General features: G+C 39.0%; 1 protein-coding gene across 1 annotated transcript; it reads left to right on the forward strand.

Moving 5' to 3' along the window:
* The first annotated feature begins 4407 nt into the window (after positions 1 to 4407).
* Positions 4408 to 7304, forward strand: LOC116318353 (interferon-induced protein with tetratricopeptide repeats 2-like). Its single transcript, XM_031737341.2, has 2 exons — positions 4408 to 4434; positions 4551 to 7304. Exons 1-2 carry the CDS (start codon positions 4430 to 4432, stop codon positions 5848 to 5850), a joined length of 1305 nt encoding a protein of 434 aa, XP_031593201.1. The 5' UTR covers positions 4408 to 4429; the 3' UTR covers positions 5851 to 7304.
* Positions 7305 to 11477: the final 4173 nt, after the last annotated feature.

Here is an 11477-nt window from a genome sequence, read left to right on the forward strand (position 1 = left end):
ATAGGTGAGTCTTCAACCTGGATTTAAATAAACTGAGTGTTTCAGCTGATCTGAGGCTTTCTGGGAGTTTGTTCCAGATATATGGAGCACAAAAGCTGAATGCAGCTTCTCCGTGTCTGGTTCTGACTCTGGGAACTGATAAAAGACCGGATCCAGATGACCTGAGGGATCTGGAAGGTTCATACAGGGTCAGGAGGTCACTGATGTAATTTGGTCCTAAACCATTCAGAGCTTTATAGACCAGCATCAGAGCTTTAAAGTCTATCCTCTGACGGACAGGCAGCCAGTGTAAAGACCTCAGAGCTGGACTGATGTGGTCCACTTTTTTGGTCTTAGTGAGGACTCGAGCAGCAGAGTTCTGAATGAGCTGTAGTTGTCTGACTGATTTTTTAGGTAGACCTGTAAAGATGCTGTTACAGTAATCAAGCCTACTAAAGATGAATGCATGGACTAGTTTTTCCAGGTCCTGTTGAGACATCAGATCTTTTATCCTTGATATATTCTTGAGGTGATAGTAAGCTGATTTTGTTATTGTCTAAATGTGTTTTTCTAAGTTTAGGTCTGCATCCATCACTACACCCAAATTTCTCGCCTGGTTGGTGGTTTTTAGGTGTATAGATTGAAGTTCTCTGGTGACCTGTAATCGTTTTTCTTTGGCTCCAAAGACTATTACTTCAGTTTTGTTTTTGTTTAGCTGGAGAAAATTGTGGCACAACCAGTCATTAATTTCCTCAATGCATTTACCAAGAGCCTGTACAGGGCCTCAACAACAACAACAACAACAACAACAAAAATAGCACTGCAGCTTTTACAGTCTTTCTGTGTAGAGCTTGCACGATGTCTCCAGGAACTCCAACTGGTGATTCTAGATTGGCTGTAGGTGTGAATGTAAGCATGATGGCTGTCTGTCCATGTTAGACCATTGACAGACTCTAGACCTGTCCAGGGTGTACTCTGACAGCCAGGATGGGCTCCAGCCCCCTATGACCCCGAATTGGATAGGAGAAAAAAAACAATTGATTTATTTATTATTTACCAGGCCACCTTTTGCCAAGTTTTCTTAGTTGCTAATGTTTAGAGAGGTCACATATTTTAAAGCTAAACATCCATGTGCAAAATGATGACGACTGCAGAGACAGACTTTCATTTGAATAAGTTTCAAGTGTTTTTAGTCATATACAGATAACAGCGGCACATCACTACTGGCAATGGAATCCTAAATATTGTACATAGAAAAAACTATGGGGGGTAGAGGAATAACATTATAAATATATATATATATAGTATATACATTGGGTGAATGTGCAGTAGTAGCAGCAAGCAGGTGAATTCTGTACATTAATATGAATAGACATCTGACTATTTTACAGAATGGACAATATAAACATATTTAAAGTTAAAGGAATTGAGTGTCTGGAGGAGAGTCTCAGTCAATTATAGATGATGGGAGAGGGCGTGTGTGTGTGTGTGTGTGTGGGGGGTTAGGGCCTGGATGGCTTGAGGATAGAAGCTCCTCTTGAGTCTCTCTGTCCTTGCCCGGATGATGCGGAACCTTCTACCAGATTGTAGAAGTTGGAACAGTTTGTTGCCAGGATGGGACGAGTCCTTCAGTATCTGCGTTGCTCTAGTCCGGCATCTCCTGGTGTACAGTGGCTTGCAAAAGTATTCGGCCCCCTTGAACTTTCCTACATTTTGTCACATTACAGCCACAAACACGAATCAATGTTATTGGAATTCCACGTGAAAGACCAATACAAAGTGGTGTACATGTGAGAAGTGGAACGAAAATCATACATGATTCCAAACATTTTTTACAAATAAATAACTGCAAAGTGGGGTGTGCGTAATTATTCAGCCCCCTGAGTCAATACTTTGTAGAACCACCTTTTGCTGCAATTACAGCTGCCAGTCTTTTAGGGTATGTCTCTACCAGCTTTGCACATCTAGAGACTGAAATCCTTGCCCATTCTTCTTTGCAAAACAGCTCCAGCTCAGTCAGATTAGATGGACAGCGTTTGTGAACAGCAGTTTTCAGATCTTGCCACAGATTCTCGATTGGATTTAGATCTGGACTTTGACTGGGCCATTCTAACACATGGATATGTTTTGTTTTAAACCATTCCATTGTTGCCCTGGCTTTATGTTTAGGGTCGTTGTCCTGCTGGAAGGTGAACCTCTGCCCCAGTCTCAAGTCTTTTGCAGACTCCAAGAGGTTTTCTTCCAAAATTGCTCTGTATTTGGATCCATCCATCTTCCCATCAACTCTGACCAGCTTCCCTGTCCCTGCTGAAGAGAAGCGCCCCCAGAGCATGATGCTGCCACCACCATATTTGACAGTGGGGATGGTGTGTTCAGAGTGATGTGCAGTGTTAGTTTTCCGCCACACATAGGGTTTTGCATTTTGGCCAAAAAGTTCCATTTTGGTCTCATCTGACCAGAGCACCTTCTTCCACATGTTTGCTGTGTCCCCCACATGACTTGTGGCAAACTGCAAACGGGACTTCTTATGGTTTTCTGTTAACAATGGCTTTCTTCTTGCCACTCTTCCATAAAGGCCAACTTTGTGCAGTGCACGACTAATAGTTGTCCTATGGACAGATTCCCCCACCTGAGCTGTAGATCTCTGCAGCTCGTCCAGAGTCACCATGGGCCTCTTGGCTGCATTTCTGATCAGCGCTCTCCTTGTTCGGCCTGTGAGTTTAGGTGGACGGCCTTGTCTTGGTAGGTTTACAGTTGTGCCATACTCTTTCCATTTCTGGATGATGGCTTGAACAGTGCTCCGTGGGATGTTCAAGGCTTGGGAAATCTTTTTGTAGCCTAAGCCTGCTTTAAATTTCTCAATAACTTTATCCCTGACCTGTCTGGTGTGTTCTTTGGACTTCATGGTGTTGTTGCTCCCAATATTCTCTTAGACAACCTCTGAGGCCGTCACAGGGCAGTTGTGGAGCTGTTTTGCAAAGAAGAATGGGCAAGGATTTCAGTCTGTAGATGTGCAAAGCTGGTAGAGACATACCCTAAAAGACTGGCAGCTGTAATTGCAGCAAAAGGTGGTTCTACACAGTATTGACTCAGGGGGCTGAATAATTACGCACACCCCACTTTGCAGTTATTTATTTGTAAAAAATGTTTGAAATCATGTATGATTTTCGTTCCACTTCTCATGTGTACACCACTTTGTATTGGTCTTTCACGTGGAATTCCAATAACATTGATTCATGTTTGTGGCTTTAATGTGACAAAATGTGGGAAAGTTCAAGGGGGCCGAATACTTTTGCAAGCCACTGTAGGTGTCCTGAAGCGGGGGGAGAGCAATCCTGCAGCAGCGTTCTGCTGTACGGATCACTCTCTGTATATATAAAATATAATAAAGAAATATAAGTTGAGAAACAGAAAATTAAAAATATGAGATGAGGTGCAACTCCCCACTCCAACCACTCATAAGAAAAGGGCAGCTTCACAGAACAACTGAAAATGCCTGGCACTAATTTATTTGGGACAATGCCAAAACGGCAAACAAAGGTTTAAATTCCCTCGTCTTCCCTAACTGAAAATAAAAGGCAAAGAAAGACAATTTTTATTACCTATGCTCCTAACCAACAAAAAAGAGACAACAGGATTAAATAAAAATGGCTTCTTACTGCAGTTTATAACCACCTACTGGAAATAAGTCTGACTGCTGGCATTATAAACCAAGCTCGTACATAAAGGTACCGAATGACCAGTGATGGGTCGCCCAACACCCCATTCCCATACATAGAAGGGATGCCTTCTATGAACATGGTAACAAATCAGGACGATTTCTAGCTAACCAGTCAAAATAAATTAAAAAATGACTATATGTGCCATTAAAGACTCATCTGGAAGCCCTGAAAAGTATGCCCAATAATAAACATAGATGAATGAATAAACATAGATTACTTAATTTGATAGACACAGTAAAAACACTGAAACCACAGTATTGTCTCTAAATGTAGAAAAAGCACTTGATAGAGTTGATAGGGTAGGGCTCAGCGTTTAACTGTGTGAACTTCATTTATTTAAACTGCACTTTGAATGGAATGACTTTGAAAAATAATTTCAAGAGGAATTCAGTTTAGACATCACCTAGTATGACCTCACCTGGATTTTAGCCTTTTGATGGCTTAAAATATCTTAACTCAGGTAAAGAAATAAAAAAAGTATGCAATCAACATTTCAGTTTCCTGACTAATACTTTGGGTAACACCCAAAATTAATCATTTGCTAACCTATCTTAAGTAAATATAGACGTGGCGGTATTTTTCATGAGAAGTAATAGTTCACTAAGTTCAAAGTTCATCATTTACAACAGTACAGAAGTTAAACATGACTGACTTTTATGGTGCCACACCCAAAGAAATAGTCCAAAGAAAGGACACTAGTGCTATTTAGAAAGCAACTGAGTTAGAAGATGAGGTGAGCAGCTGCTTTTGTTTTGTTTTGTTTGTCTTTTGGGGGGGTATGTGATTTGAATATTTAGAGAACATTATATTTCTTGAATGTGCATTTGTTTTAATTTTGAATCCCCATAGTTCTTCTCAGAGTCTGTCAACGCTAGAGTCCAAACTGGAGGCTCTGCAGTGCCACTTCAACTGGAATCTGGACTGTAGCAGGTCCACACTTTTCCGTCTCAAGTACAATTTGGAGGACATTGGCACCGAAGAGGGGAAGAGCTGGTTGGGTCACATTTATAACTTGCAGGGGTTCATTCACTACCAGCTGGGCTTCAGTGAAGATGCCCTGCGTTTCTTCAGCAGGGCCACAGAAGCCTTCCGTCAGATGAGAAACACAGTATCAGATGAGGGTCCCTGGCTGGTAGTGAACTATGGGAACCTGGCTTGGCTACACAACCAACAGGGAGAACAAACACAAAGTCAGAATTACCTGTCAAAGATTAATGCACTGATGAATGAATACCCATCTCCATCCCAGGATGAACTCCATCCAGAGATTTATGCAGAAAAAGCCTGGACCCTGATGAAGTTCAACAAAGAAAAAAAGCTGCTGGCTATAGATTACTTCCAGAGAGCCATCAGGATGCAGCCTGACATGGTGGCATGGCGGACCAGCTATGTGTTAGCATTAGTGAATGCTAATAACAATAGTGACCATGCCATCTTGGAAAAAATGAGAATCGCCAAAGAACATGATCCAGAGAACTTGTACCTTGCTGCGCTTTACCTTGATGCATGTCCTCAAAAAGGAACAAAAATGAAAGATGAAGTATGCACATTGGCCAGAAGAGTTTTAAAAAAACCAGTTAGCAGCTACAGTGGTATCAATCCAATACTTCTGCTTTACAGTAAATATTTATCTGTACATGAAGCTATTGATTTGATAGAAGAAGCTCTGGAAAGACATCCAGATGAACGTTACCTGAAGTGGTGTGCTGCAAACTACTACAGAAGAAGGATCTTTTTCAGGCAGACAAGGACCGGTCTGCTCGAGCGCAGCATGATTGACAAAGCCATCAGTCTCTGTAAGGAGGTGATTTCCCTTTACCCTCATTCTTCACTTAACATGAAAATAACTCTTGCAGACATATATGTAAAGGTAAATAACCACGACAAAGCTGACCAGATATACAATGAACTGCTAGAAAGTGACCTGGAATATAAAGAGCAACAGATGCTTTACAACAAATATGCAAAACATTTATATTTTAATGGAAAGTTGATTGATAGACAAAAGTCAATAGAATATCACAAGAAGGCAGCAGCGATACCACACCAATCCTTGTATCGCAAAAACAGCATTACAATGCTGGAGAAATACACTGAAAAATATGGTAGCAGAGAAATAGAGGAATTTCTAATGAAGCTGCAACAGTAAGAGAATAAAGATAAAGAACATTTACTATGCTGGCAGTCTAAACGTTTGTAACGAAACTAATAATTAATTATTATTGATTCAGATATTGTTATAACAGTAACAATAACATACATGACCTGAAAAAGAACTGTATTGATTTTAATATTGTTCCATTGGTGACTCTTACCCAAGTTTTGCAGTGTGCATTTGTTTTTTGTTCATTCATTTAGTTGTGTTTTACATAAAAGGTCTAATTTTGAAAAAGCTGAATAATTTTTTTTTAAGAGCTTTTGTATTTGTCTCTTGTTATCCTCTGCGGCTGAGACAATCAAATGAAATTACTGGAAAATGATCTGGAACACTATGACACCTTCTGAAATGAGATCATAACAGTTATGTGTAAAGGAATGCAGAGTGATCAGCGGACATCTCCAAGCTGGCACGGGCTCATGATGCGAAAAAAGAAGTGAGCAGCTGCACGGTGGATTTCAAGCAGTACTGTCCTCAGCTTCTCACAGACAGTTTACAAAATGTGCACATCGACAAAGACTGAAGCAGATAGTGCAAATCAGGGGTATCAAACTGATTTTACATCGCAGGCCACATACAGCCACTTTGATCTTAAGTGGACCAGTGAAACCCTCTTTTCTGTTAGTGTAAAGAAGTCACATCTTTAACTGCTTTTCTATATGATAAAGAAAAAGCTGAGAAAAAAAGAAATCTGTCAGCACCTCTCTTTGGACTTGAATTGTAAATAAATGTGTAAAATTACTGAAAAAGCTCCGGTCCACTCTTAGAAAGAATAAGTTAAACATTTTTTAATTCTAATATAATGTGTAACACTAAATATTTTAAAAATGTGCACTGTTTTTGTGTTATTTTCAGAATCCAGCAAAAGCAGGATCTAAAACAAGCAGTTCAGTATTAATGTGTTTGTGTTTAAGTGTATATTAACTATTATATTCTAACAATATAAATTGAATGAATGTAAATATCCAATTATTGGTCTTTTTCACAGTCCTACCCTTTTAATTTTTATCAAATCATATATTTTATGATTTAATGTGGGCCAAGGTGTGCATGGTATACTAAATTTGGAAGAATAGGTAATAAATTAAACTAAAAGAAGCTTAAACACACACGCTGGAAAAATAATCTAATTTTGCCCAGGAACATGACATATTAGTAGCGGGAAGGGGGCGGTCTTTCTTCATGCCACTGAGACAAAGGACACAAAGAGGGGGGCTGCCTGGCTTGAAATACTGTAAGACCCTACAGTAAGTATCCCTTAGTAGTTTAGCTTAATGTAATGAAAAAACATCATAGAAATATGAAATTTAAAAAAAATGAAAATACGTATTTCTGAAGGCATGTGATGTTTTTAGAAAAATCATCGTTGTATGAGGAGTTTTGAGTTCCTCTAACTGGCTAGCTAACTAGAGAGCTAAATGAGGGTTAAAACTTATTTATTTAAACAAGCGATTTCACACTGAAATTCTAAGTTTTGATGTTTAAAAAATGTAAAAGAAATTTAAAATGTGTTAAAAACATGAATTATTTTACTTTGAATAAATTGTTTTCTTGCATTTATTTAGTTTCACAATTTTTCTGTTTCACTTTCTATTTTATTTCAAATCTAATTTTTTAGTTTCAGACTTTTGACCATGAGTTTGTGTAACATCAAAGATGTTGCAAGGTGTAAAGGCGTTTTCAAGTGGGGGATTTTATATACCTACCAAACAATCAGATCACAGTATTCCCTGTTGCTGGAATAAATTGTTTTCCCTTCACATGCTCGTTCTCATATTCAGTGTCAAGAAGTCTGTCACACGCACCAGGGCTCGCAAAATTTCAAAATCTCTGGTAGCCCTTCGGGCAGGCACTCTTCAGTTTTTGGTAGCCCAAAATAAATTTAAGTAGCCCGAATAAAAAAGAGAACAATTTTTTAATGTTTTGTTTCCTTTACAATATTATACATTAAAGTATAATATTGTAACGGAAACAAAAATTAATCAGAAAATTGTTAAAATACAAATCACAACAACTGTGTAAAAATTACAATCATCAACTCAAATACTTGTTTCTAATTGAACAGAAATTTCTATGAACTTGTAAGAACTGTGTAGAACATGAATCAGTCTGTGTCAGATCCTGAATCTGAAATTTTCACTGAAGTCAAGGGTAAGGGGTAAGTGGAACCAAGATCGAGGCCATTTGCTTTTTGAAGTTTGCAAAGACTGCTAAATTTTGACAATGGTAGCTCACTCTTTGCAACATAGTACGCTTTTGAAAGATTTTTCAGGACTCCTTCTTGTGCTTGGTTTATTTTTAGTATGTTTTTTGCAATTGCTGTTTGTTCTGGGAAAGATATTGCAGACTGGGCAATAATGCATTTCTTGCATTTCTCATGGGTTCTGATGGGGTCTTTCTTCAAATTACTGGTCCCAGTTACAAAGGCGCTTGTCGACTCAAATGAAATGAAACTCACGACACACCTGGCAGAACATGATGTTATTTAGCTCGTCATATTCCAGCCACATAAATTCTTTTGTCCATGAAACCAAAAAAGCTGAGCTTTCTTTTTACCTCATAGTCTGATTTGTCATAACTTTTCCGTTTTGTGGTAGGTTTTTATTTGGCTGCCCCTTCTTCACCCTGACCTGTCTTATTTGGCTCAGCAGAACTAAAATACCGGCGTAAATCCATCTGCTTTTACACGCACTCACATAACGGTCAGCGATTCTCTGCGCAATCAACCTCTCACATGTTTAAGCTTGCTGTGGGAGATTTCACTTGTCACGTTTGAATAGTACCCTAAGCTAATGAGTGATAAGACGATGTCAGAGGAATTGGTGCACAATTAATCATCACTCACCAATCAGTGCTGCCGCTCTCTATACACCGTTCGCGTGATCGCAAAGTGAAAGTGAAAGCAAAAAACAAGCGCAAATTCAAACGCGATTTCAATATGTCACATATTGACAGTGACTCATCGATGCCAATAACATACTTACTCAGCTACATTTGCGAAAGAAAATGCAAAAGCATTGACACATATTTTTCCTTCCTATGATAGCCCGACGGGCAGGGCTGAAATGGATTTTGGTAGCCCGACTGGAAAAATCGCTAGCCCCGGGACGTTGGGCTAGCGATTTTGCGAGCCCTGCGCACACATATATTAATGCTATTTTATGATTACTTGTTACAAATTTCATACATTGTTTGTCACACTTACACTTAGGGATGGGTATCGTTTAGGTTTTATCCGATACCAGTACCAAACTGGTACTTTTGAAACGGTGCCGGTGCTTAAACGGTGCTCGAACCGGTGATTAACGAATGGAGAACACAAAATTGGTCCAAAAACCTCTCATGTTCAGCTGTTTTTTTGTAAAAAGATAACAATGTTAGCCTTTTCTGCAGCTATAGGGGATTTATGGTATCACTCTTGGCTGGAAGCAGTGCTTAAACAATGGAAAAAACACCAACTTTGTCCAAAAACCTCTCATGTTTAGCTGTTTTCCACTTTTTCTTTAGTCATTTTAGCCTTTTTGTGCCAGGGTGAAGGGAGTATCTGCCATGAAACAAGAAGACAGCCACATGTAACTACGATGGTGTTTGCTAGTTCACCTTACGTGCATTAATTTAATAACGTGGTTAGCGTACTCAACGTAAATTATACACGAACAACATTAAGCTACTCACGCAGAGAAGAACGGCTGCTGCTGCCATCATCTTCCGTCATCATTTCTGCTACACTGGCAGGGCTAGGGGCCAGGACTCTACTCTTTGGGTTTTTGGGGGATGTTGCTAACTCCGGGTCCAATAACAGGCACCACACCCGCAGTAGATGTGCTCGGTGTGAGGTCTAAGTTCGTCACAAAGAGGTTTATATATTTATAAATGCTAATATTCTCTATTCCATTCCGTTCTGCTTTTTTATTGCTCAGATTTTAGTTAGCCTAAAATTGTCTATGTCAATAGATACGTATGTCACAAATAAAAGTGTCTTGTAAATTGTGTTTTTTTAAAGAATTTTCTCCCAAATCTCTTACATGCTAACTGTAACATGTTATTTCTGCTAAAACCTGAACTTAAATGTGTATATGGTGTTTATCTCTTTTTCTCTCTGTTTTAGATGCAAATATCAATTTGGAATTCTGCTTCCAATTGCAGGAATTGCAGGAATGCACCACGTGTTGGCTGTTTCACTGCCCTCTGTGCCCCACTTTCAGCCCTACTGTCAGGGCAAAGGTTGAGGAGCATATAAATGGACACATTAGAAATGCTTTTCCTTTCAAAGGTATGTTGGTATTAAATATACCTCACAGTTTAAGTTATAAATATGCACTTCTTTTCAGCACTTCTGCAGTCTCTTTGTTGACTTAAAAGTTGCTTTTCACATTGTACAGTTCAGTTCATTCATCAGCAAGAGAAAAAAGTGTGTTTTCATTACATTTTTATTCCTGTTCACCACATTTCTTGACAGCTCTTGTGATCCATACCATTTTGCTTTCATTATTGAGGATGGCTTGGATATTTTTGTTAATATGTACAATCTGATTGTTAGATAAACTGATTATATTCTATACAACTGCATTTACATTACATGTTGTTGTTTTTTCTTTCTTTTTTTTCTCTCTTACAGACAAAATGATATGTCGGTGCACTTTCACTGCCCTGTCTGTACCATGACAATCATACAGCATGGGGATATGACAAGGCAATTATTGTCATGTCAGCATTCAGGACTGCTCCCCACTGAACTCTCCGAGGAGCCCCGCCTCTCTCCCGTTGCACTCTCCATGGAGTCCCATCTCCCTCTCGATGTCTTGTCTCCAGCATCTAAACCATTTTCTGAATCTTCAGTAGAACATTCATGTGCTCTACCCTCTGCGCTAAATGAAACTGTGGCTTGTGGAAAGTCCATGAAAATGAAATGCCCTCACTGTGGTTTTACTCTTCTTACAAAAAAAATTTCAAGGCTCACATGATGAGGAGGCATTCAGACAGATCAATAGATGTTTAGTTGGCCTGTCATCTGCAGTGTTTTTGTGTAGAGGGACTTCTTCCTCTTTGTTTTTCAGTTTTCAGAGGACATGCTTTTCAAAAGCATGTGCTGACAAGCAGGGACTATGGGTCAGTGCGATGTTTGACATTTAATGGACAGATGAAGGCCCTGGCTGTTTGTTTGTGTTTTTTATGTGTTGTTTGTTTTTCAGTGTACAGAATTCCAGTTAAACTTATTGTAAAATGTTCACTTGTTTCCATACTTATAGTAAAAAATTTAAGTGTAAATGTAACAGAATTGTTTATACTTGTAACTTCAGAGTAAAAAACTTACTGTTGATATTAACATTAATGTATTACCCTGTAATCAATAATATTTTCATACATTTTACGCATTAACCCTCTGGGCTCTATCCTGGCCATTTGGGGCCACTTCACTTCTTTTTTACTACACTACTACACTGCAGTGGACCAAAAGAATGACACAGGTTTGATCTTAAGGATCTAATAGTTGTGTGTGTATCTTGGAATACAAGCCTTTGTCCCATGAAAACCACTTCACAGTAGTAGGAGTCCACTAAAACCTACAAATGAAGAGTGATCCTGGAAGAAATAGGGCGCACACTAGTGACCTCAAC

This window comes from Oreochromis aureus, linkage group 17 (assembly GCF_013358895.1).
Source record: "Oreochromis aureus strain Israel breed Guangdong linkage group 17, ZZ_aureus, whole genome shotgun sequence".
Classification (NCBI taxonomy): Eukaryota; Metazoa; Chordata; class Actinopteri; order Cichliformes; family Cichlidae; genus Oreochromis; species Oreochromis aureus.